The sequence below is a fragment of the Aspergillus tanneri genome (genome assembly GCF_003426965.1).
Source record: "Aspergillus tanneri strain NIH1004 chromosome Unknown AapTan_1_pilon_pilon_pilon, whole genome shotgun sequence".
In the NCBI taxonomy this organism is placed as follows: Eukaryota; Fungi; Ascomycota; class Eurotiomycetes; order Eurotiales; family Aspergillaceae; genus Aspergillus; species Aspergillus tanneri.
The window spans coordinates 4,719,813-4,745,328 of record NW_022984628.1 but is presented as its reverse complement, the minus strand read 5'-3'; the positions used below and the strand labels follow the sequence as shown (position 1 = coordinate 4,745,328).

Here is a 25,516-nt window from a genome sequence, read left to right as displayed (position 1 = left end):
TGTCTTTTTTATTGTCTTTTTATTCTCTCCTTTACGTTCTTCCTCCTTCCCTTTCTAGGGAAAAGTATCATTAGCCTTGGCACAGCCTAGACTAACGCTGCTGGTGGGGGTCGCTATTCACAAGAACCAAGTGACGCAGATATGTTATCAATTCGGGGGTGGGTACAGTCGCTGATGTTGACGGTGATGATGACGCAAACGTTGGATTGTCAGGGTATGCTGGTCTGATTAGGAGAGAGGTGAGATTGTAGAGAGAAGCTCTTCTGTATGACCGATACTGGGCTGAGGGTGTAGGGAGACTGGAGGGGGTCTGGTTTGTGAGGAGAGGATGGGAGGTGGGGGTAATAGGTATTTGCTTTAGGATGAAGGATTTGTTGTACTGGGTAAGTGTACATTTTATATTTAGTTAAAGTTTATCTTGTTTATAGAATGATGTATGTAATCCTATAGGAATAAGTGGTCCACTCTAACATTCATTAGAAATAGTAGAAGTGTGGATGCATCAGCAAGGGTATAATATAATCAGCTATGTACAATATATTCAGTGTAGTGTTACCTCTAATACTTTGACAGCTAAAATTTGAAGGATAGCATGGATACAGACTCTCACACTAAGAATCAATCGACCCAAGCCCTCTTTCAAGAGCCAGTCTTTCTTTTAGCCAAACCTTGAGGGATAACTAACTCCCGATACTAATCATCCGTCTTTCCGTACCACCACTTTGACCGAGCGCTGTCTCTTTAGACACCAATGTCCGCTTGCGTCTGGTGGCACCCCCAGGGAGTTCTGTTATGGCAGGCTCTGTATTGAGATCGACCTTACTGCTCGTTGGTCATATTGTGACATTTGGGCGCAGGTTGGGATAGAACAACCGTCATCTGGTTTGTGGTCCAATCTCGCTTCAGAGTCCTCGGTAGGCAGGAGTTCCTCAGGCCCATGACGGAGGGCATGCGATTCGCTTTCTCAGCTGTCTTCGAACAAATATGCAAAAAAATGACCAGAGTATATGCAACAAATAAGTTCGCAATTCCAACGTTGCCTTGGTATTGCATGTCTGTGTTGCAACAATAAAATAGTAACACCATGATCACAATGCTGATTCATAATGTGGAGGCATAATATATGCATCTTCATATATTGGAAGAGGATCACCCGCGCTGAAGACACCTTCTGGTATATCATCACCCACAACCATTGGATCTATGTAAATAGGATAGAACGCGCGAAAGGTCTTCCACAGAGGCTTTCGATCCACGAGTTTGCCAGTCGTCCGATCAAAAGTATCCTCTCCCGTGATGATATCAAGCTTTAGCCGGTGGTTGACTTTGATTGCTGTTCTTTCATTGCGTCCATCTATTTGAAGACATTCCTGTCCATCAAAACCATGTAAAGAAAGGAGGTCCTGACCCCCTGCTGTCTTGGCTACCTGCGGAATACTGATATTGAAATGAACCTCAATCATGTCTTTGTGTTTCTCTTGCACATCCCTGCCGGCAATCCAACGGCCCTTCAATTTCCCTCCGCACAGGGAATGTAGATGCTTGCCTTTGCAAGTCACTGTTCTTTCTTCCGAGTTGGCGTCATATGGGACCGCCATTATGCTGACTGTCTCTTCTACTTGCCACTTGATCTTTTTAATCACGGCATATTTGATATCAGTCTTTCTTTTGCCCTGTGATATCGTCTGCAGAGCAAGCAATCTAGCACAGTATGCCGCCTGTACTGTCTCATCCAGAGACATAGTCGGTGTTAGATGCAATTCTGTTATCATTTTGGCGTCCTGGTAGTGTCGAAAATAATCTATTGGTTCAGAGTGTCGAAGGACAAGGCGATGTAGTAGTTTTATCTCTTGCATGGTGTCCACAGTCCTTCCAGATGCCAAAGTGACCGTCGCTTTGATTGCGTAAGAGACACTCCCTAGCTCCATTTCCATTGATCCGGGTAGAACAAGTGGCATTGGAAGTAAAAAAGGATACCCCAGTACCGCTCTTCCATGACCTTGCTCCAGATGAATTGGAGAATGGTTAAGGTTGTGTTGTATCACTGTTGCAACACTTGCGCAATTGTCATGTTCAAACACCACTCTGGAATGATCTTGAGTCGAGGCACGTCTTGTAAGTCGCTGTATGCAGCTTCTAGTATCACGACGCGCCAGTGAGTTTCGTTTTCCGAGCCCTAAAAATCGGACAAGGTAAATATTGACCCTGGGACAATCCCTTGAATCCAGAATTGAAGAAGTTGCGAATGAAACGAAGCCCGATACTGCAGGGGAGTAGACCTCTCCATGAGATGTCAAAAATGTATAATGCACCTTGGGGACTAAGAGCTGTAAATGGCATATATCCATGGCCCCGCGATTGGATTGCATTGGGCTTTCAGCATCAATCGGAGGTGAGCAGTAGGTGGTAGTCTATGGTGAATTGGAGGGAAACAGATCATTAAAACAACAATGTGTTGCGGGGACCGTGAAGGAAGAAAGTCTATCACCGCAAGGGTATTCCTTGCTTCTGTTAGCTGACGAGTATTGTATATACAATAGTCATGCCAAGAACTAAAAGAGGAAGCCAAGCCGGAAGTTCGAGCTTTAAAATACCTCTAGGCTGAGCCTAGTTTTCGAATTTTAGCATTTTATGGCGTGACGCAATAAGAGGAGAGATTGTCGTACTAATAATGAGCAATCTGACAATCTGATTAAGGCTAAGATTTTCCTTTAGCTCAGTGCGCTACACAAAGTATTCTGAACTATATATTCTCTAAACCTTTGCATTCAATTTGTTCTACTTTATTAAAATATAACACCAACTTAGCTCCCTGCAATTCAATATGCAGAGAGGGATTGTACGACCAAAAGTAACATATATGTTGGAAATATTATCCGATCAACCTGAAGACCAGAAATGCACTGCCCACGCATTCTCAGAATAAGGATGAACTGTGGCAAACTCCGAGTGTCGCACTAACAATATCATAACCAAATGCAAATACGAGCAGGGTGGGGTTGAAACCACGAATTGTTACACTTCTTGAGATTACCGAATGCTGCCTCGCAGAAAAAAAAAATCCGTAACAAAACAGTGAAGGATGGGATATATTATATAGATAATCTCAGCGAAAATGGAAGCTGTAGGGGCATCCACTCTGTGTGTAAGCGAGAATTGCAGTCTACATTTTTCCATAGGGCTATACATACCTAGTCATCCTTCTTTTTTCTCATTCCCTCTATTTTTCCCTTTCTGTTACCCGAAGAGAGGGAGATGAAAAATAAAATAAAATAAAACTCCAGCAAGTCAACAAAAGACACATAGCCCCGGGCGAAAAAACCCGGATCAGCTAGGAACCGGAATTGGCTACGACAATCATATTATGTCCTCCGCATCCCCGCTTCGCTGCATGTTGTCTTCTATGGAAGTCGTATATGCAATCTTTTATACGAAACCATCCATACCAGGTTCGAATCATATCCCACCGGATAAAATATCTCTCCACAAGCCTTCAGCCAAACCCAAGTTAAGCTTGGCTTTGACATACATTATGGCCAAACACTTGGATAACTCTTCCTCTTTACTTCTGAACTTCTATATTGGAGAACATAGCAATATTTCTGGCACCCAGGACCTATTACGGTATTGCCCATGTAGTCAGATTGCATCATGGATCCATGAAGAACGGCTAGCACAGATATACTGCCAGAGACCAATCAGAGTGTAGCTGCATTTTGTTCACTTTGATTGGCCATATACACGGGCCATCTTCTGTCTGCGTCTTGGCTTCCATTTTGGGACTAGTGATGCGAATCTATATGCTTCTTTTTTATTTCTCATGAGAACAACCGGTTCTCCGTGCATGCATACATGCCACACTCCGCACAATGGGTCTCCATATATTCGTCATATTAAAGACCCATCTTGCAATCTATTTTACCAGCGTTGGATTTTGTTTTTGTCTCTATGTCTTTGTTCCTTTTTTCTCTTCTCAACATTGTTCTCTTCCCACTAGATATCCTCATGTAGTTAACAGCTTCAACCTGCAGACTATGACGATAGACTCCCCTTCGCCGTTCTTTTCCCTTCAGTGAGCACACAGACTTGGGAATACTGGGCTGGAGTTCTTGCCACTATAGCGCGGCTACAAAAACAGGACAAGCCCAAAGAAATTCGTAAATCCGTTACGTTTCCTAATTTCTCGATCGTCTAAAAGCTGACACGTTTTGTCGCCAAGGAGCCGTAGACGTTCTCCTATATCATACTTGCCCAAATCCCTGGGTTTCATAGCCGAGCAAACTTTACGACGTGGAAGAAATCAAGTTAGGGAGTGTTCCGATGTATTTTGTGAGTAAAAAGTAGCGAGGCTTGAGCACTACAGAAGTATGATGCAGTCAAGTACAGGACCTCGAATTCTATTCGATTATGCCGAGTCCCCTCCCCACAAGTCTAAGTCCCGTAGCTCGCCCCATTGCTTTTTTAATTCTCGCACCGCATTTGCCGTACGCCAACCTATTACCTTCTCAACCCTCTTTAGAAACTCTAACGTCCCACGTTGCACGACAGGATGGCGGAGACAGTATCCATCTAGACAAATTAGTCAAGGCCGAGGAAAGGGAGATAGACATACATCGAACGAGTAAATGACATGCCATGAAATATGCGTTCTCAACAGTCTCGTTGGAGATGGATAGTCCTATGACCTGAATAATGTGTGAGGCGATGGTGTTCTATTGCGTTTTTATTAGTGCTTCTTCAACACGAAGAAAACAAATAGAGGCAATAAACGAACCTCTTCTACCCGTCGTAGTCGCGCCAGATCATAATTGCTCACTGTTCCCCAGTGTCGATCAGCCGATGTGAGAAGAATGCAGCAGGTATGATAATATTGCAGTCCCACCGCTGTCATAATTAGCATGCGTACACGGACCTCTACTTCCAGCCAACGTACCAGCAGGTGCAGACATCATCCACAGTTCAGGAAATGGCCGATTATCTTCCGGGCTTGCGGCCTTATATTGCAACGGCTGCCAGCTGGTCGGCCTCGTGCGATACCATTCTTCCACGCTCTCTGACAAAATATGCCATTCGTCCTCATCGACCAGACAACCCGGTCCACAGGAATATAGTTGGATAATACGCGCACAAAAAAAAACAATCACATTGGCGTAGGCGGCATCGTCCTTACGCTGAAAGACAGCCGATCGCTCATAGTTGCCAAGATCTAACTGCATGGGCTGGCACTGGACAATAGACGCAAAGATCGCTTGTCGTAGAAACTGCCAGCTGACAGCTTCTGCAAGCCCCCCGGAGGATGCTGATTTGGTCATGGTATTGAGCAGTCTGTTTGACCCAAGGAAGTGGCAATTTTCACCATTCTCCCATTCAAACTCCTCGTAGATACGCAGAATGACTACCGTAATCAGTAGGTTATCGTCGTATGTATCCTCCGGTTTCGCAAGGGTATCAATTAACAGCTCCAAACATTGCCCATGATACTCAGTTGCTTCCCAGTCGCTTGTGTCGGACAAGATGGCATCCAGGCGTGCGGAGAGAGCCAGCACGGATTTGAGGACCATCGGCACCTGAAGAGCTCTACGCGGCACCTCAGCACTAAAATGTGAACGCAAGTCGCATATATCGGTCTGTATGGTCAGACATGCTAGGTGGAAAAATGGCCGGCGGCAAACGTACCCAAGGTGCGATCTTCTGAATAAAAAGGCGCAGTAGAAATGCCTCGCGGAAGCTAAGGGAGATTGCAGTGGTTGAACGTGGAGTTGAAGGACTCGTCGGTGAGGTTATCCCGGTCAATGTACTTGTTGACGCGGGGGGAGAGATAATGCTGGTAATGGTTTGTGGGGACATAGCAGATGACGCTGCTGGTTGCTCACCTGTTCCCGAGTTTTCAGCTGCGATGATTCCAGTCACCTCGGGAGGACCCGCAAGACTAGAGAGAGGCAAGTGGCTTGATCTCGGTAGAGCACCGAATGAAGGTTCCAAAGCACTCTTATGTGGGGGATGCTCCTCGTCCTCAGATTCGGCAGCGCCGCCGACACCGTCAATCGACTCTTCTGTGGACTCTTGCACAAATGTCACTGTAGGGATCAGTTTTATGCACTGGTATGAATAGAAAAACATCCACTTACAGGACTGCGGAACCTTTACCCAGGTCTGTGCCGAGTCCCAGTCCAGTTCAAACCTCGCCGCAGCCCCTTGGCTCTTCTGGTATACATGACGGACCGATTTGAAACGGAAGAGCGGATCAAGTCGACATATCCGTCCCAGTCGCGCACATGAATCACACGAGGACGCTCCTGATCGGATATTGCATCGAATATGACGAAGGCGACAATGTTCACATCCACGTCCGATTCTCATGGCAATTTGCGGGGCAGGTGACCCTGAGCGTTGAGCGCTGGGGAAAATAGTCGATAACGCACGATTGCATGGGTGGACTAGATAGTGTGATTGCTTTTCAGGACCTGAACTTTAGGTGGCGATGTGGGATATTATAGTGGGAGCCGGAGGAAGGTCGTGGGTGTAGCACCAGATAGAACAAGTATGGGGAAATTTGGAAAGGTGGAGGATTTCCCCGCAGCGCACCGTGCGGGGATTGGATGCGGCGGTTCTAGTCTTGTAATTTAATCGTGCCAACTCAAAGTCAATGGTGCTAGAAGGAGGTTAAGAATATGGACCAGTGATATATCTTGATTGCTCCACTTTCTTTATTGTCTCTTTCATTACGTGGATAGCTACCTCTCTACAGGCATTTAATCACAGCAATATCAGCGGCAATTGACCGTCAGTTGCCGATGAGGATGATCGCCGTCAGGGGCCCTATCTAGACTTAGTGCCACAGATCGGGCCCAGAACCTGTAGAGAAACGGTACGGAGAAAAAACAATAAGGATTGCCATATTTTCGCTATGCCACTGAGATTTACACAAGTACAGAACTGTTCGCAGCTCTTAATTCTTACTGGCCATGGCTCCCATGTTAATATGAGGTTTGTCAACTTCTGACACAAATAAGACACATCTAACCACCTCACTTAACCCGTTGTTGGTAACATCATATTTAATATAATGAACATTGATACACTGGTCTATGTATGTCTAATAATGGAAGCCATCATGTTGGCCATTTCTTTCTTACCTACAAAAATTGCTCAATTAACGTTAGTATTACCAACGCTTGTTTACAGATACATCCAAGACAATGAATGACAATAAACTTGGAGGGGAGGCAATCAAACTTCGCATCGTATTATTATCTTCTGTTTGTCTACATGTCATTCTAGAACATTCTCTTATGCGTGGCGGCATATGCCACCGAAATTGGGAAGGGATAGAGAGAGAAAGAATTTAAGGAGTCCCTACTTGGTCTTGCAAGCAGGCGCATGAGGCTGACAAGACAAGGACAGCCCGAATTGGAGGCACAGAGAATGCGATGCTAGCCATCAGTTAGTAGCTTAAACAGGAGAATAACTCGAGAACAATAATATCCATTGTAGTAGAATCATTGGATGGAATGCACGAAAAGATGGCTCCCAACTATAATCCAAAAACACACCACTCCCCTAGATCAAATTAAACAGGACTAGTCGTAAGGGACATTCAGCTCGTGCGAATGTTGCTCCTGTGATATTTTCGTGAACTGAATCCTAATATCGTCCGGAGGCGGCGACTCGCCGCAACGCTTCATGCCCATGTAGAGCTGGTGCTCAAACTTTCGCCCAGGATTAAAGCCTGCCACCCAGTCGTACTCAACATCTATATACTGCCCGTCATATAAGCTCCTGAAACGGCTCCCTTACGTCGTCCAGCTTGAAAATTCAAGTGTCGTCATCAGCCAGCATATCATCCAGATAGGTGAGCTCTATTTGCTAATGGGTCGCCATCTCTTGCCCGATGGTATTCCGAAGTTTAACCTCTTAATAAATAAATAGTAACAACATTCTAAAAATAGGAGGGTTATATTTTAAATGGGATTTCTCTTATGTATCGCAGATTTGGATCTTTCTTTCTCTCTGTGGACGTTCCCCGTCTGGTACCATAATTGACTGAATCCCCCCCCGTACGGCTCCAAAAGAGTATTAGTGACCACTTATCCTTGGATGAACTGGCGACAAACAGGAGTTAAGTTTTGTGACAATAAAGACAAAACGGCTTGGAAGTTGAATTTCCTGGCAAAGCCCTGCCATATACTTGTCTAATGTTCATTTCCAAGTCAAGATCAAACGAAAGACAAAGAGAATAAACACTTCAAACACTTCAAACCCCGTGCAAGCACCGTAATCCCCAAAACAACTTCTCCTCCATTCTGAGATTTCAGCCTCGGAAATCCTTCTCACAAGCGGAGAGGAATCATCCCATAAAGTTGATTCCCTTACCCACGGTGGCAAGTGCAAACACTAAACAGGAGTTCATCAGCATAACCCTTCATCTTTAATGGACCAACTAGAGAAGGGCGAGGTCTCACTTCTCGCCATTGCAGAATCCGCCAGAATGCCCCTCGAGGACACACTAAGTACAGTAAAGTCAGTCATGAACGTTGGTCTTCGCAAAGCAAGGACTACAGTTTGCATACCTTCGCCTGGCACGCTTTGTTGCCACCAAAAGCACAGGTCCAACCAGCGCGAGCGACCAGCCCTTCGGTGCGGCGCTCTAGCTCTGCAATGCGGCCCTCAAGAGGGTCAGGGTTTGGGGCAGCGATAGCCACAGAAGACAGGGTGAAGAGGAGCCCTGAAGTGATGATCTTGGAGAAATGCATTTTGGTAGTATGCTTGGAGGTTAGGAAGAATTAATTGATTGATTTAGTAAGTGGGTGAGTGAGTGTCTCTTCGTTGTCGTTGTTTGAATGCTTGATCTTTGCTGTTGATGTAGACGAAAACAGGAGGTTCGAGGAGGTATTTATGTCTTCGGGGCCCTGCTCATCTCGATTTCCGTCTGGAGTATCTTGTTTTTGCGAGATAACCCTCAGGTTACTCCAATTAACCATTCTCCATGCCTGCGCTCGCCATGCTGCAGGACGCAGATACGAGTTAGTAGCCCTCTCTGGCCCCGAGTTCGGACAGGTAATTTCAGTTTTTACCAAAAATATCGACCCACTTTCATGGTTCAAACTGAGGATACGAGGTTCAGCTTGGTAGATGTGCACCTTAAGCCTCGCAAGAATGGCTGAGAGCAAATCATGGAGCACATACGGGCCGATCCCAAGGGAATGTATCCTTGGGCAGAAAAAGCAACATGGCTGTCGTAGGGCCTTAAGGAGTGACTCAAAGTTTACTTGCGTGAAAATGGCAAATAGTTAAATGCAAGGAAATTTTACAATACGTGGCTAATGTTTTGTTAAATTCCTGAATCTTAGAGTATGTAAGTTGTTTCCATTATTATTATAATAGTGTTTTGCTATTTATAGTGTTAAACCACAAACTATAATAAACACTATATTATTCCATTTTCGATAATAGATAATAGTAGTTGAAATACCCCCTACAGTCTGATTGAAATAAAATCATTTGTAAGCGGCCGCATGGCGATTCAGAAGCCTGCATATCACCGAGGCCAGGGCAAAAAAGCAAGGGGAGTGTTCGATTAGCGCCCCCTAGGTTCAACAACACCCCCAGCTTCCAACAATAGCTAGCACCGTGACTAACTTTAGCATTGTAAACCTAGTTAAGTCACAAGAATGTAAAATTAACCAGTATGAGTAAATTACGTAACAAAATAATTTCTACCTTAGGCTGCCTGTAAGATCTATCTATACCTGCCTGGTCTGTAAGTTATATCTGTATGGTTTGCTGCAAGCTTCTCTCTTTCCGCCCTAATAGGCGGTGGGCAGGTTTATATAAAATTTAGCTAGATTAGACTAGATAGAGTAGCCTGATTAAAGGTACAGTAGAAGTAAGTGTGCTTACGAAGAATATAGCCACGATTTATGCTTCAATAGGAAGTTAGGGGTGTCTCCTGAACAAAGGGGGTGTCGACGGATTATTCTCCGACTGCAACCAACCAACCAACAGGAGCTATCCCCTTCGTGCTCCATTCTTTCTCTGAGAGCCTCAACCCTTTAGCTCCGGTGATCACATCTCCAGCTGAATGGAAATACGAAGTCTCGCAAAATAGAATTGACCCTAAGTCCGTCAATCATCTTAGGGAAAGTACCTTGGAGTCGGCTGTGATCATGTTGGCGGTGGAACACATTACCATATTCTGGAAAAACTACAGAGTAGGGGAGAAAGATTGGTTGACCTGGGGGCACTTTCTCAGCGCCAAAGAATGTGGCGGCCGCCTCGAGTAGAACCTGCATGGTTGGTTGTGTGGGACGAATTGTGTTCATACGAGACATCATAGAGAGGGAAAGACAAGTCGGCCATAGTGGTGCTTAAGCCTTTTTAGGGCGCAAAGCCAAGTTGAGCTATTCTGACAGCTACAAGTGGCACTCCTCTTATAATCTCAATTCAGCTAGTCTCCAAAATTGCTGAATCTCGAAGTATTCACACATACTTGTGTAAGGCGAGGCAATGAAGCCAATCGGAAACTTATCCTCTGTTACCAAGGTCTGGAGGTTGCTGTATGCTAAAGACCAATGCATCACAGAAGTTACAGTGGACCAGATAAATAAGAAGTCTTAGAGAATATCCACCCGGTTCAACAGGACACCCTGCAAGGCTGAGGCTGATTATTCTTGCCCCTCAACACAGCTATCCGTATAGGCGAAATCAGTCAAAGTAGCTACACTCTTACAACTTGGCCTAAAAAACAAAAAGTAATTTTCTAATACCCACTTGCTATACCATCTTCAGCGAAATTCTACTGAGTTATTCAACTTTAACCCCCTTCTCACCAACTCCTAGGATGGTGGGAACCCTGCAGATGATGGGGAAGAAATCTCAGCAGAAGAGATCTGTATTCTCCTCTTACAAATAGTTGGGTACACTCCTGGAGCCTTATTCAAGATTGAACTACAACAGGCATCTTACAGCACTTATAGTTGCCATGCTGTACTCATTGTCGCTTACTAGTCTCAGTTTCATTGCTTGGGCCCCAACCACATTCGCTCGGTAAATACTATAATCTCACTGGGAGAAGGCAACATATAGAACATACACATGGCCCCAAGTTGAGGAGTTTACGCTCAGTGGAGGAGAGGGAGTGAGACAAGATGACCTATTGAGACCGTAGGTTTAATTCTTTTTCTATTATTTCTTTCTATGTCCAAATACAGGATAAATGGGTTTAGAAGGTACTTGATAAGATAATATGCTACGCATATCCTCTAGTGGGAGTTTACCTCGTTTCTCGGATATAGAGAGTTGCTGTAACTCTGGCGATTAACTCTTATACATGCGTCAGACATTAAAATCTTCTCAGCTTCTTCTAACAGTATGTCTATAGTTGCTGCTTGGATATTGCTCCTTTGTTCTATCATAAGACATGCTACCTTCAGTCATTCTTCAAGCATTATCAGATCTAGAAGCTAATAAAACAAATAATGTCCTTCTACGATGTTGACTGCAGAGATACCACAAGCCTTCTCTATAACGGTTCTCATTTAGGGTAGCGATAAGGACAAATGGGGTGCCCCAGTAAAAGTAGCCGGAGAAATTGGAGAGTGTGTACTGGCGAAATGCGAGGTAAAAAAAATCGGAAATAGCAAGGTGGAAGGTCTTTGCAGCTGACATGGAATAATAACCTGAAGGACGCCCTCTTTCTCCTGTTACTCCTGCATAGTAGACTTGAATAATATTTAGTTTCTAAAGTTAAAACAAATATAATTGGAAATTAGTATATATTTTTTTATAGCTCTATCCCTGTGCGGTTTCGTGGTGGATTACGTTAGTTGCTCAGGCTGCGACTTAAATGGAAAGGAAAAATATTCGACGTGCCTAGAAACTCAAGTACATATGCATAGCTGTATATTAGAGCGGCTGGGTCGGACATTAAATTGATCTAAAAAAAAAAGAAAGAAAAGGAAGGAAAAGAAAAAGAAAAAAAGTAATTATATCGTTCCCTTTTTTACGGGTCCTCTTCGGCCGTGCTCATGCGTCCGGCACCTCGACCGAGCTGCTGCATGTATCGCCGCTTGCCCGATTTGACTCATCCAGGATGACCTTCTGTCACTACTGCCACTTTTCTCGTCTTCTAGCTCTCCCTCCTCTTCATTTCGCACGAATCGTTCGTCACTGCATCCAGGCCGAACTTCTGGATATCCTCTGGACCCGAGCTGACCTATCATGGCCCCACTTAAAATCGTCCGCAGTTGTTTCCTCATCATGCCTCGTACCTTGTATTTTTCCAACTCTGATCCTTGGCGGTATTTGCTTCTCAACGCACATCCTCCTTCACAGTGTCGGAATGCTTAACTAGAAAGCCTCCCGGACAATCCACCCAGTCAACACAATAGGAAAAGAGGAGCAAGCCTGGCCTCAATCGCATCGAGCTCGTGCTGCCCAATGGCGGTGCTAAGGCGTGGGCCTGTGTTGCGGGCTCATTTCTGCTGCAGTTTTGTTCCTTCGGTTACGTCAACGCGTAAGTATTCTCTCACCTCATTCTGCCCTGCATCCTATAACAACGGGCTGATCCTTCAAGAATAGGTGCGGAGTGTTCCAACTGTACTATAAGGAAACCATGCTCAAGGACCAAAGCTCGTCTGCCTTGGCCTGGATCACCGCCCTGCAGATCTTCCTGCTCTTCATGTTCGGTCCCGCCGTTGGGAAAATGATTGATGTTTGTGGATGCCGCAAGACGCTCCCACCATTCAGCATTATGGCAGTATTTTCAGTGTGCATGCTGAGCTTGTGCCCCGAGTTCTGAATGCTGGCACGGGGAGTCGCCTTCGGACTGGCTGTCGCTGGGCTATCTCTTCCCGCTATGGCAAAGGCGACACAGTGGTTTTCGACTAACAAGGGTTTGGCAGTCGGAATTGTGTTTGCGGGTAGCAGTCTAGGTGAGGATACACACGTCGGAAACAAGCTAACTCATAGATGGCGAATGTTAGACACAGGCGGAGTCATTTACCCACGTATACTTCCTCAACTGATCCAAGAGGTCGGCTTCGCGTCAGCTATTCGTTGGACCGCACTAATGCAAGGTATTCTTTTGCTTATTGCTAATCCTCTCTGTTCGTCTCCTTTCCCCCGGCTGGGTAAAGGATCCCACGTAGAGAGAGATGCCGCTCCCAGCAGTGGTATCCGTCCGTGGATTAAGAATTGGCCTTGAGCTTTCTTCGTTTTGGTTCGTATCTTTACCATGTGGGGCCTCTTTGCGCCCCTTAATTACCTCCCGGAGATGGCTTCGCTTCATGGATTTGGGGACTTTGCGCTGTACACCTTGGCTATCGCCAATGCAGGATCTATGGCTGGTTGAATTGTGCCTGGCTGGGCTAGTGACGCCATCGGACAATTCAACGCCATATGCATCGTGACAACTCTATCCGGTGTCTTGGTGTTGGCCTTCTGGCTGCCACTGGACTTTCAAACGTACCTGGCCGGTATTATCGTGTTCTCCTTACTCTTTGGTTTTATCAGTGGCGGCTTCGTGAGCGCTCTGCTTGGTCATCGCGCTAGGGGATTGACCGGCCTTCCTATCGAAGGAGCAATTAAAGACCGCGAAGGCAACAAGCTCACGGGCTTGATGTACTTTGCAGGAGCAACTATGATTCTTAGGAGAATATGCACCGGGGCCGCTTGAGTGATCAAGGGCGGACCACAACTCTCGAAGAAAGCATGATAAAAGGACCTTAATTAACATTGTAGAATGGGTGGCGATGTTGCTCATTGTAATATGAGATAATAGCTTAATCCAAAAGTGCCATTCTGTAAGAAGATCTCTAGCTGTAGAAATTGGAATTTTGACCAGTATGTTGGTGAAGAGATATACAAAAAAAGTGCATACGTAGTCAGGGGAATAAAGAAGGTCTAACTAATCTTCCCTACATCAACTCCGACTCCCATTCCAATCCTCTTACGCCATTGCCACTACAACTAGTATGCGGCGACACTACACTACACGTCCTCGGTGGAGCAAAATAACTTGTGTTAGACATCCTCGAGGGGAGACTACCCTGTTCAGCCACAATCCAGCTTCTTCCACCAGCTTGCGGTACCCCCTCCAGAGTCCGTTCTTTGTTTCTACACTGAGTCGGCATGCGGATATCTACGTACCGAGCCCCACGGCCCAGACGTCCGTCAAACAAGACCAACTCAACAATCAAGACTCGGCTTACCCCTGACTTGATATTCATGGTCTCCCGAATCCACCAAAGCAGCTCAATGCAATCCTTATTGCTCCAGCTGTGCAAGATCCAATGGAGAAAATAAATAGGTGACTTAGGATTGGTTCCTGGAAGAAGTCTCATCCAGTGATGGAAACAATTCTACTGGTCAGGGGGTCCTCGGCAGGAAATTGCTGCTAGAGAATCTCTGCAGTTGAAGGAAGCTCTAATGGAGCGACCGTAGCGTCGGAAAACTTCTCCAGGTAGCAGCGAATAAAGTCTCCTACTCCTACCCCAATATCGACCACAGTATCCGACGTTACATCGTCCCATGTGTAGGAGGCCAGGAGGCTCGACGACACTACCTGTACGGGTGACTTTGTGGAATCCAGCAGCTCTACCCGTTTCGGCCAGATACTGGTAGATGGGCTTGTCGGTATTGCAAAAAAGCTCTGTAGCAGTTTACGGTTGATCACCTTTCGGCTGATCTGGGAGACGGGAGAGAACATCGTAGTACTCGCGAGAGAAAGAGTCAACCCGATTGGGCCAGGTGGCCCTGTGGTCTCAGCGGAGGAGGTTTGATAGCCGGTTGTTGGACAACTGGCCGCTTTTAGGCTCCTGAGAAAAGTAGCCCATCTCGCGAAGATGCCGAACAATCTGAAAGAGGCCTTGCTCATGCAGTCCGGCGGCTTTGGTTAGCTCAGAAATGCTGCAAGTCTGAAGCTTCTGGACATGATCTGCCAGCGCGTATTCGCACGCATATAACAGGACTTTGCTGTTTGTAAAAGCTAATCTCAAATCAGACTGATTCCTTTATGCAAAATGTATGGTTCTTTGAAAGGTTTACAAAAAATCCCATCTACCAAAGTCAAATGGGGCGGAGTCAGGGTGACAAGAAGCTTGTCCAACACCTGCACTATCTCTAGGAACTTTTGGTAGACTAAGCTTGACGAATCTAGCCACGTCGGAGATACTTCGAGACAAGAGTTGAGCTCCTGCGACAAGGACGCTCAAGCAGCGACAATGCATGCTCAAGTTCATTTTTCATTTTGAAGTTCTACGGCTTGATAATACTAACTGGAAGATTGCTTTAATGAACAACACTATCATCAACACCACTATAGAGCTATCTTCTACAACGGCCCACCAAACTCCCACTCTCCAGACCACTTCTTCATCCAGCTGCAAAATCGGCTGTCATCAATTGCACTTGAAGATGGAACACAGTCTGCAAACTAGAGGGCCTGGTCAAGGGTCGCATATGCTCAACTCAATGCTCTGTCCAACATATGGAGCAAACGGCTTCTCCTGACCGGTGTGGGTGCAGACTGTACAGTTCATCTTCTATCCAAAAAGTCAATCGCAATGGTAGCAGCAACATTGGCTGTCTTTAAGCTTCGCGGGGCTTATGTGCCCATTGGCACTAATTCGTGGCGAAGTGATCGAATAGACACTGTTCTCGAAACCATCAACCCGCAAATCATCGTATCAACATCGGCGTGTCCGAAGGATTGCTACCCATACCCAGCTGTGGCATCGGAATGTATCGCTCAGTGAGATAGCAACGAGTAACGTGACCCATTAGTCACGAAAAAATAAAGACCTTGGTGATAGAGGAGACGATATTGCATATATTACCTTCACATCCGGTGCGACAGGAAAACTGAAAGGAGTGAAGATAGACCGGAGATCAATTTCTGGTTGCGTGAAAGAAGGAGGCAATTTACCGTTTAATTCCAACCCCAAACATGGCACAAGTGTGTTGCTTATCTGTTCAGTTGCCTTCGACCTTGAGTATACCTTGCCATCATGTGAGCATTCCCCTAATTTAAATCATGTAGTATGTGCCATAGTCATATTTAACACTCTCTGCAATGGTGAAACCCTGATTCTAGCAGCTCCGTCTACCTTTGAAGCCGCGACCAAAACATGCCATATTCTGCCATTGACTCCAAGAATTCTAGGTACGTTAGACCCCCAAGTGGGCTTCGATACAGTGTAAAGATTTTCCTCGGTGGCGAAAGCCCAAGCCCATCCTTGATCGAGGCATAGTCCCCTCTCCGTCGACGGCTATACAACTCGTACGGGCCTAGTGAGTCAACATGTATAGCGCTTGCGGGAGAACTCTTGCCTGGATCTCCTGTCACAATTGGCTTCCCAATATTCTATGGTACTGTTATCTTACTTGACGAGGCTTGTCTGGAATCCGCAGAAGGGGAAATCTGCATCTCTGCCCTAGGTCTCGCACTGGGATATTTCCATGAGTCAGATCTCACCGACAGCAATTTTGTTAAAAGGAACGGGACTCTGATTTACAGAACCGGAGACTATGGCAAGCATACCAAGCATGGATTACAGTTCTGCGGCCGCAGGGACAGTGTGGTCAAGAATAGGGGCTTCTTAATCAACCTCGAATCAGATGTCGAGCCTGCTATACTGTCCTTTGGCAAAGTTGACGGCGCATCAGCCTTCATGTCTCATGGACAACTTGTTGCTTTTGTCACATCCATATCTGTCAAAGACGGACTTCGTAAATATCTCGCGGGTACGGTATCCTCGTTCTTGGTCCCCGATATTGTGATTTATTCACTGGACGAGTTCCCCACACAGACAACGGGAATGTCGACCGACAGAGCCTAGTACGCATGAATGAGCAAGAGCAAGGATTGGATAGGGGCAACATCGAGAAATCAAACTTCATTATTTGATTCGATATATGTTGTATTTCAGCGCTCCACCGTAGTCAATATGTACTTTCACAAGTTGTCCGGTGCCGCCTCACAAATCATACCGAAGAGAGAGTTACATAAAACCAGACATGGCCACTTTATCATTACTGGAAAGTCCGAAAGGGTTTCCTGGAAACAGGAGTATTTCTTGGGGTGCTAGATGAAGTTCGAGTAGTCCCGGCAGTGCATAGTCTAGATTATACTGAAACAGGACATGATAGACTAGATTTCTCAAACGCAAATTCCTTGATTCGCCTTGCATAGCTGCTTATTTTACAGGACATTTTTTGACGGACGTAGAAGACCCCCGAGCTAGGCAGCCATGATCATTAAAAGCTAAAAGACTGATATAATGGAAATTGTATAGATATTAACCAAGAATCTTATATAATATGCTTCTCTATATTGTTGTTCTAATTCTCTTCTGTAAACCTGAGGGATATATACTTGATGAGTATCATTATCGGGTAATATCCTATTAATCCGATTCAATACGGATTATATTCCGAAAGTAAGGCTCTTCTCCTAGATCGAGCCATGGTTCACAACAGTAGCAAACACAAATCTACTTCTCTCAGTCGGCTTTTCGATGCGGCGGCTACCTATGTGTTTAGCTCGAATGCCAATAGTTAGGCTAGAAAAAATAAATGGAGGGAAAGCAAGTGAATCATGGCATTGTGTTCCCAATTTGAACCAGCACAGTTTATTAACTGGCGAACTCCTTGTCTCACAGAACCCTCTAGCCATTGACGCCCCGCTAATCCCTCTTTGTTCACCGGCTACCATTTGTGCTTTCCATGAATTGAAGGCGCTGATCGATTCCGCCCCAGTTCGCATGTATATAATCCAGAAAATAATTACGGCGAGCTGCCAAGGATGTCGGTCCCCAGCCCGAGGCAAGTTCTTTTCAGCAGCACTTATATATGTTCCCAAGTTCATGATCATTATTGAGACCAAGTGGCTTTTTCTATCTACACGCTGATTGTCTTAAAAATACTATAAATGTCAGTTAGCATTAAATGGATAGATATCAACAACAATATTTGCTGGAAAGGGGAAGAGAACCTACCCAAACCCGGCAGCTCCAGTAGCCATTACAGTACCAGGCATCTGAGCTTGCCAATGCACCTCCTTGACCGATTCGGCATAGTGAACGAACAGCAACTGTGGTGGTACGTCCGACATGCCAGCCTGTCGGCTCTCCTCCTCGTCTAACTCAACAGCCAAATCCCACAATGTAACCGTGTTATCTGCAGACCCAACAGCAACCACGCTATCATCGGACGGGTGCCATTCAATACTCGTAATGGGCTCCCGATGGAAGTCGAACGCCGCTACGGGGGACGCCTTGATCTGTGAGGAGGGTGCCGAAGCATCCGGCTTCCAGTGTCTCAAATCCCACACCGCCCATTGCCCATCATCGGCACCGGTGGCGAGAAGATGGAATGTTTGATTAGACCAGGTCATCACGTTCACATCAGTGGTGGACACCTGAACATCCACAGCGGGCTTCCGAGACTTGGATCGCACATCCCAAACCTTGACGCTGCCATCACTGCTAGCGGAGGCAAAGACGTTCTTCTCATTGGGAGACCACTGTAGCTCCTCAACGGAGGACATATGGCCAGTGAACGGTCGGGTATCGGTCACCCATCCGCCTCCTTCAGTGCGCGTCGTGACATAAATTAATCCATCATTATCGCCCGTTAGCAGCTTCCCCAATGGCTGTAACGGAGACCAGTCGAGCGCATAACCTTCCGACTTGTGCATCCGGAGTGTCGATACTGGTTTCGACGCGGAAGGGGGTATCACGGTGCCAGGGACGTCGAAACTGGCAAGATGTTGGGTGACGTCGTGGATCACAACCTGTGAGTTCTCAAGCATGGTGGCGGTGAGGGTTTGAGGGGGTTTGTTATAATCTCCCGATTGGGATGGGGTCTGGTGTGCCCGAATTCGGTTTGTCGTGGAGCCCAGCGGGATACTCTTGGACTCAAGGATGGGTTCACCGAGGTCATCGTCGTCCGAGTCGCTCTCTGAGTCCGTTTCATTTCCCTTGTCCATCTTGCTCAATCCGCTCATCTTCAGTATCATCAATTCATTCTCCTTTGATCGTCCACCCTCGGCCTGCGTACCAGCGACCGCGTAAACTGTTGCGGGGTATGTCCTGCGGTTGTCGCCCAAGGAATCACGCACAATGTCAAACGAGAGACAGGGCCATGGGGTGCTGAGTGTGTGTAGCATATCATATGTCGATGGATCAGGAGATAGAACTTCTCCGGGGCCGAGTTTCGTCCTTCCAGGAATAAATGTCTGTTGATCTAACTCCATTGCCTCTGCATCTAGGGTCGCAGTCGGGGTTAGCAAGAAAAGCCTGTACAATCCGTTTGTAGAATCTACGTACCCTTCTGCTCCTCTTCCAGCTCTGCATCGGGACGTCCATCGACACCGGCTTCCAGGATCTCATCCTCACTCTCGAATTCATCCTCAAACTCATCTTCAAACTCCCCCACCTCGTCTGGAGGGGCGTCGGTGAAAGGGCGTTCTCCGGCCTTAAGAGCGGCAGATTGCTCGTCCGAATTATCAGCGGCTCGTTTGGACATGATGAATGAATGTAAGATGTGCAAAACTCTTCCTCCAGGGCCGTCGACGAGCCAGTCGTGCAGCAAGAAAATGGGTGGAGGACTGCTCCACGGGAAAAAAATTGCTGCTTAGGGTTCAGGAACTTTTTTTTTTTTTCTTTTCTCCGAGGCAGGCAGGCATCAACGCTAAACCTATCGTGGCATAGAGCCGATCCGGTCAATTCCCTCACCCACTTTTGGAGGTGCGGCTGTGTTGACCTCAGGCTCTCTCTCCAAAGGGGCTGCTGAGCTTCGTCCATCTTCGCTGCTCTATCACTCGCTCTGTCCAACGGTTGAGGAGTGCGGGTTTATTCATTTATATCGTGGTGTCCTCTTCAGTGGATCCATCACTCGGCCGTCACACGTCACATTTTGTTGGCTGCAAGGTGCATACAAACAAATCTTCCTCATTGCCTCCCGACACGGTGGCTATTGTGGACGACCCCCATCGTTGTTGAAGTACGCATGCTAACTGTCGAGTCTCGCTGCAGAAATTATTTCTTTCCTTAATATCGAACTTAATAAACAACGCTTTATGAAGTTTGTTGAGCCGTTGCTCTGACCCAGATCCTGGAATTCGGTTGGCTCGGCCTCCCCGCTCCACCGTACCACCGGGAGCTGACCATGTTTACATTCCACAGGCCCCGAACGAGATTCTTTCCTTCATTTAAAACACCCCCGTCAGCATGGACGCAGATGCGACACATATTCCCCCCACTGGCCCTCCCGACGCCCCGGAACGCCCCCAAGAACATCAGGAGACGCACGAAATCCCCGGTCCCGCAACCGAAATGATGGCTCCAGGCGAGACTCGCGCCAGACCGGCATACAATAACAACGGGTACAGCAGCGACTCGCGCGCCCACTATTCATCCCACAGCTATGAATTCCACTCCCCGGGACGCGACGTCCAGTCCGTCGATGGTGATCAGTCCCGACCGAACCTCTCTTCGTCTCTAAGCCATCAGCCACTTCCATCATCATCATCACGACCGAGTTCGGATCTCTCCCATAGTCACGAAAGACAGGGCCAATCGCAGCCCACCCAAGAGTCGAGTCAGAAACAATCATCCCAACAGACGAAAAACAGCGTGGTGATTAAAGTTGGAATGGTTGGCGATGCGCAGATCGGGAAGACTAGTTTGATGGTCAAATACGTGGAAGGGAGTTGGGATGAAGACTACATTCAAACGCTAGGTATGTGGAATCTCGCCAACCCCATGTTAAGAGCTAGGCAACGGGGCCCTTTGGCTGACCTATTGAGTTAGGCGTCAACTTTATGGAGAAGACAATTTCTATCCGCAATACGGAGATCACGTTTTCGATCTGGGATCTTGGTGGTCAGCGCGAATTCGTTAATATGCTTCCCCTCGTGTGCAACGATGCTGTGGCGATCCTGTTCATGTTCGATCTTACGCGCAAGAGTACCCTTAACTCCATCAAGGAATGGTACCGCCAGGGTCGTGGGTTTAACAAGACGGCTATCCCATTCCTGATTGGAACGAAATATGACCACTTTGTCAACTTTCCACGTGAGGATCAGGAGGAGATATCCATTCAGGTAGGTGGTGTTTGATGGTGATCGAGTGTTGCAACTAACCAGGATCAGGCAAGGAGATTCGCCCGGGCAATGAAGGCGAGCTTAATCTTCAGCAGTACCAGTCACAGTATCAATGTGCAAAAGGTTTGCATTGTCTCTAGTTGTCCGACATAGTCCGCTAATCGCGTACAGATCTTCAAAATTGTCCTGGCGAAAGCCTTCGACCTGAAGTGTACTATCCCCGAAATCGAAAACGTTGGCGAGCCACTGCTACTGTACAAGAATGTCTAATTATGACGGCAATGGGGAGGTGGGTAACGATTATGATGTACATTTGGACGAAGGCATGTTGACGATGGATCCAACTTCTCATACTCTTCAGACCAGTGGGATGACCATGGTGGATTGGCCACAACTTGGGTGCTCACCCTACAATTTCATTCTGTCTCTTCTTTCTTTCCTTAGCATTGGGATGCGTCCAGGGTTCCTTCATGTTTATTACTGACTTTCTTTTTCTCTTTTCTTCTGTTCAATTCCCCACTTGTGTTTCTAGTTTCTGTTCATCCTCTTGGTGCCCTTTTTCAATGTCCCGGTCATGGATGGCAGGGCAAGCCGGAGGGCATGCCAAGTGGGCCAACCTGTCTAACCCTTTTCCTTCAACGTGTGAAAATATCTAGCTCACATTGACGAACCAAATGTCAGAATTATTCCTACAGTCCCACCTGCACCTGTGAGTGAATGCAGGCCTCTATCCCTGGAGTCGGAACAACCTTGCATCCGCTCTGCTTTGGGAAATATGTCAATATGTAGCTCTAGGTGGGCGCTGTCCCTCACAACACGCCCACTTTGTTGCTAGACAAATAAAAGTCTCTTTTTGTGCTTCAGTTCACTTTACCTGCAGCAGGGTAGCGTTGATTCTATGTTTATATTTCTTTATCTTGTTCCTTCTGTTTATTCAGGGTTCCCGCTCATTTCGCATCCTCACTTCTCTCACCTAGCTGTCTCTAACGCTAGAAAATGGCAGGCTGGAATGACCTTCCTACTGAGCTTCGGTTGGCCATTCTGGAGCTCCTGGCGGAAGATCCTGGTCTCCAGGATCCCGCCGCTGGAAAAAGGCCATTGTCCTGCTACGTATGTGTGTGTCGGGAATGGCAGGACGTTTTCGAAAAGAGAAACTTTGCCCATATTAGACTGTCACCTGCGTGTTTGAGAGCCTTCAGCCGACTCGTTCGTCCCAGGAGCATGATCCGTCACATCTGGCTTTGCATCAACCTAAAGACTTACAACTGCGTGAAGTGCTATGTTTCGCACGAGATTTCTGATATTTACAGCAGCAAGGTCCTCGTCGGAGAAACCATCTCGAATCTGTTTTACATCCTCAGTCGCTGGTGCCTGACTGACACCGAGAACGGTAACGGGATCAGCTTAGAAATCAGTGCCCACGCTCCTGGCGACTATCGCGATGCGTTTGGCTCCCGGGCTTTCCAAGTTGCCTACACAGCTCCTTATGACCCTATCGAGCAGTGCAACTGCCTCGATCCCCATGTCACAGACACGCGGAGCATTTCCATTATCCGTCTCTTTACCTTGCCAATGACCCTGCTTCCTGAGCTGACCTTGCCCATGGTGGGTGTGGTCACCACACTGATCGTGCGTCGTCAGACGCATCGCCAGTTTTCCGCAGAATCATACAGTCGGATCGTCTGCCATTTACCCAATCTTCGCTATATCCGCCACGAGACCTGGAGGGAGCTCTCGAGATCATCTCAGCCTGTGATGGATGCAGGTGTGTACAAGAAGCTCTGACCATGCACATGCCACCATGCTAACCTCTGTCACGATGAATAGATAATAGAAAACTTCTGTGGACCGTCTTCCCTCAGACCCTGAAAAGCCTCTCCCTCTTCAAGGATTTCAATGAACACTTCATCTACGAGTTCCACGGACCGGCCGAGTTCCACGACGAACTCTTTCGCGATATCGACCCATCCGTCGGTTTCGCTCTCGCAGCAAAGAGTCAGCGTCTGGAACATCTATCTGCGGGGTTCATCGTGGATGCCACGTCATTCTTCATCGGGATTCGCCGCAACTGGGGCTGGGATAATCTTCTCACACTGGCTTTGACATCCAATCTCTTCCAACCTGACATGGACCTAGAGGGTGTCAACGAATTGCTGTTTCTCGCCGGAAAAGCCGCGCTCAAGATGCCGCAGCTTCGCGTCATGGAGCTCTGGAACGGCGGACACGGGTTTGGATCCATCTTCCGCTACGACAGAAGAGACGATTTTGCTTCGGTTACGTGGCTGAGCAGCGTCTTGAAGCTGCAGTTCCGCGTTGGAGTGGTTGACGTTTGGAACGAGGTGGCGCATCATCACGACCGGCCGGGAGTTCGCTTTTTTGTCGAGACATTGGATAGAAACGGGCTTTTGTCCCATGGGGATACGATCAATATGCTTGTCCTCAGATATGAGGTGCTGGATCCTATGTCGTTATATCAGATTGTTATGGAGGGGAGATATTACAGCTGATTTTGACCTGTTGATGATCGTTGGATTGTTCATACGTGATTATCGGTGGACATATTGAGTTGGTAATATGTTGATGTAGTGGACATATTACATTTCATTTTGTCAATGATGAGCCTGCGAGAGCATCGGGAGATTCACCCCATGACGAAATACGTCTCTGATGTCCTGTACTTAATGATGAGAATGTGAAATACACTCACGGAAAACTAATAAAAACTAAAGCAATTAAAGCAACGTAGGCTCGAAACTGAATTTCTGGAGAAGTATTTGAGATGTTCAACTTTTTATTCACCTTCGCCTTATTTCACTCCTATCAACCTCACAAACAATGAACGACAGAAACTTCATGTATCAGACTACTAAATAGAATACCACTAGCGGCAAATAGATATAGAACATCTACAAACAAACCCATTTACAAATCGGGGCGTATATATCACAGAGATAAATCTCAAGCACATGTATTCTGTCTACTCTGGCCTGAACCTCTCAAAGGAAGACAATCCTCCATAGACAGCTGGATGTACACAATATTCACAGATCGCATAGGTAATATAGTAGACTGAGCAAGTCTCGCCTAACCCACAGCGTATAATAACTAAACTACCGTCCCTTCCATGAGGATTCAATAACCTCTTGCGCAGTGGTCAACTTAATATCTGGAAAGTAATTATTCAAAGGATCTTCCGTCGGGACCAGTGCCGCATTAGACGCAGCCAGGTAATGAATCCCCGCAACTGCTGCCTCAAATTCATCCTGGGATAACCCATAGTCCGGTTCCGGAAATTCTGGGAACGAGATCTTTCCTCCGGCAAGGTGTTCCAAGCTGTCAAAAATGACGCGAAATTTCTCCCCTGTTTTATCAACATTAACGATATCCTTGATCCAAAACAGGTGAAAGAACATACCTCGAACTTTCTCTGCTATCTCGACAAGTTCTACGAACGTGAGAGCCTCCCCAACGATAGAGCTCAGTTTAGGCCACTTGGACAGATCCATCAAACGGGCCACAAACTTCGCTGTATCTTGAGTAGTGATGAAATTTGCCTTTGATGTCCCATCGCCTGGAATCACGGCCCATTTGCCAGCTACTGATATAGAGGTGATCCACGGCTTTAGATGGGAAGGCCAGTGTGGAACACCGTAATAGTCTAGGAAAAAACCGTTGACAACACGAGTGTATTCAAGATCTGTCTTCTCCAGAGCGCTGATAGCGGCATATTGCCATTTCGCTTGGGGGACCAACTCAACAAATCTGGATCTGTCAGACACATTACACAGATGTTGAGGAGGGGGAAGTAACTGACTCTTCAGTGAGATACATATCGAAAGCGCTAATCACAAAGCGTCGTGTCGATTTTGACTTGTTAGCTGCTTGGATCAGGTTCAGTTGTGCCTCGTTGGACTGTTCGGTAATCATGCTCAATGCAGATATCACAGTGTCGACGGCCGCGGACTCCAATACTGCAGATGCGGCGTCGACATCTTCGTAGTTGACTTGGAGATAGGTGATGTCCTTATTGGAAGCCCTCTCCTGCAGAAAAGATTAATAGTTGCTTTGGAAATTATTAGGATGTAGTGACTCACAGCGCGGGTCAGGACAATCACTTTATGTTTCTGTGTAGCGACAAGAGCTTCCACGATTGTCCTACCAACGCTTCCAGTGCCTCCAGAGACGGCTATAACACCCATGATTACTTATGAGGAATGAGGTTTCTCTAGGGAGTTTAGATGGGCATGACCAAAGGCGCGAGTTGTTGTCATTTATAGGTATATTGTCTGATATAGTTACCTGGCTGCGCATCTCGTAATGGCAGCCCCACTGTAAATCCTACATGTGCTGTTCGAGCAGGTGGTGAATGTGGAGTAGTATGGCACATTCCAATTTCTTCGGAGTTCTGGA

General features: G+C 46.7%; 11 protein-coding genes across 11 annotated transcripts; 5 read left to right on the top strand and 6 right to left on the bottom strand.

The window, feature by feature from the left end:
• Positions 1–1,088: 1,088 nt before the first annotated feature.
• Positions 1,089–1,742, bottom strand: ATNIH1004_003541 (uncharacterized protein; the record flags this gene model as incomplete). The annotated part of the gene is made up of 1 exon (XM_033568218.1): positions 1,089–1,742. The coding sequence occupies one exon, from the start codon at positions 1,740–1,742 to the stop codon at positions 1,089–1,091; it is 654 nt and encodes a 217-aa protein (XP_033430213.1).
• A 2,663-nt stretch (positions 1,743–4,405) lies between these two features.
• Positions 4,406–6,360, bottom strand: ATNIH1004_003540 (uncharacterized protein; the record flags this gene model as incomplete). The annotated part of the gene is made up of 6 exons (XM_033568217.1): positions 4,406–4,569; positions 4,613–4,712; positions 4,775–4,884; positions 4,934–5,627; positions 5,677–6,077; positions 6,129–6,360. The coding sequence occupies 6 exons, from the start codon at positions 6,358–6,360 to the stop codon at positions 4,406–4,408; spliced, it is 1,701 nt and encodes a 566-aa protein (XP_033430212.1).
• A 1,220-nt stretch (positions 6,361–7,580) lies between these two features.
• Positions 7,581–8,753, bottom strand: ATNIH1004_003539 (uncharacterized protein; the record flags this gene model as incomplete). Its single annotated transcript, XM_033568216.1, has 2 exons — positions 7,581–7,760; positions 8,571–8,753. 2 exons carry the CDS (start codon positions 8,751–8,753, stop codon positions 7,581–7,583), a joined length of 363 nt encoding a protein of 120 aa, XP_033430211.1.
• A 3,685-nt stretch (positions 8,754–12,438) lies between these two features.
• On the top strand, positions 12,439–12,799 carry ATNIH1004_003538 (uncharacterized protein; the record flags this gene model as incomplete). Its single annotated transcript, XM_033568215.1, has 2 exons — positions 12,439–12,518; positions 12,580–12,799. 2 exons carry the CDS (start codon positions 12,439–12,441, stop codon positions 12,797–12,799), a joined length of 300 nt encoding a protein of 99 aa, XP_033430210.1.
• Positions 12,800–13,234: 435 nt separating this feature from the next.
• Positions 13,235–13,675, top strand: ATNIH1004_003537 (uncharacterized protein; the record flags this gene model as incomplete). Its single annotated transcript, XM_033568214.1, has 2 exons — positions 13,235–13,308; positions 13,372–13,675. The coding sequence occupies 2 exons, from the start codon at positions 13,235–13,237 to the stop codon at positions 13,673–13,675; spliced, it is 378 nt and encodes a 125-aa protein (XP_033430209.1).
• A 720-nt stretch (positions 13,676–14,395) lies between these two features.
• ATNIH1004_003536 (uncharacterized protein) lies at positions 14,396–14,707 on the bottom strand (the record flags this gene model as incomplete). The annotated part of the gene is made up of 1 exon (XM_033568213.1): positions 14,396–14,707. One exon carries the CDS (start codon positions 14,705–14,707, stop codon positions 14,396–14,398), a length of 312 nt encoding a protein of 103 aa, XP_033430208.1.
• Positions 14,708–16,127: 1,420 nt separating this feature from the next.
• On the top strand, positions 16,128–16,838 carry NRPS5 (Nonribosomal peptide synthetases (NRPS)5 single domain, non-ribosomal peptide synthase-like protein; the record flags this gene model as incomplete). The annotated part of the gene is made up of 2 exons (XM_033568212.1): positions 16,128–16,162; positions 16,517–16,838. 2 exons carry the CDS (start codon positions 16,128–16,130, stop codon positions 16,836–16,838), a joined length of 357 nt encoding a protein of 118 aa, XP_033430207.1.
• A 1,060-nt stretch (positions 16,839–17,898) lies between these two features.
• On the bottom strand, positions 17,899–19,527 carry RRB1 (ribosome biosynthesis protein RRB1; the record flags this gene model as incomplete). Its single annotated transcript, XM_033568211.1, has 3 exons — positions 17,899–17,923; positions 17,997–19,266; positions 19,329–19,527. 3 exons carry the CDS (start codon positions 19,525–19,527, stop codon positions 17,899–17,901), a joined length of 1,494 nt encoding a protein of 497 aa, XP_033430206.1.
• Positions 19,528–20,231: 704 nt separating this feature from the next.
• On the top strand, positions 20,232–21,376 carry ATNIH1004_003533 (Spg1/Tem1 GTP-binding protein; the record flags this gene model as incomplete). The annotated part of the gene is made up of 4 exons (XM_033568210.1): positions 20,232–20,742; positions 20,814–21,106; positions 21,155–21,229; positions 21,278–21,376. 4 exons carry the CDS (start codon positions 20,232–20,234, stop codon positions 21,374–21,376), a joined length of 978 nt encoding a protein of 325 aa, XP_033430205.1.
• Positions 21,377–22,102: 726 nt separating this feature from the next.
• Positions 22,103–23,613, top strand: ATNIH1004_003532 (uncharacterized protein; the record flags this gene model as incomplete). Its single annotated transcript, XM_033568209.1, has 2 exons — positions 22,103–22,871; positions 22,934–23,613. The coding sequence occupies 2 exons, from the start codon at positions 22,103–22,105 to the stop codon at positions 23,611–23,613; spliced, it is 1,449 nt and encodes a 482-aa protein (XP_033430204.1).
• A 603-nt stretch (positions 23,614–24,216) lies between these two features.
• On the bottom strand, positions 24,217–25,305 carry ATNIH1004_003531 (uncharacterized protein; the record flags this gene model as incomplete). Its single annotated transcript, XM_033568208.1, has 4 exons — positions 24,217–24,467; positions 24,522–24,868; positions 24,921–25,147; positions 25,201–25,305. The coding sequence occupies 4 exons, from the start codon at positions 25,303–25,305 to the stop codon at positions 24,217–24,219; spliced, it is 930 nt and encodes a 309-aa protein (XP_033430203.1).
• Between the last annotated feature and the right edge of the window lie 211 nt (positions 25,306–25,516).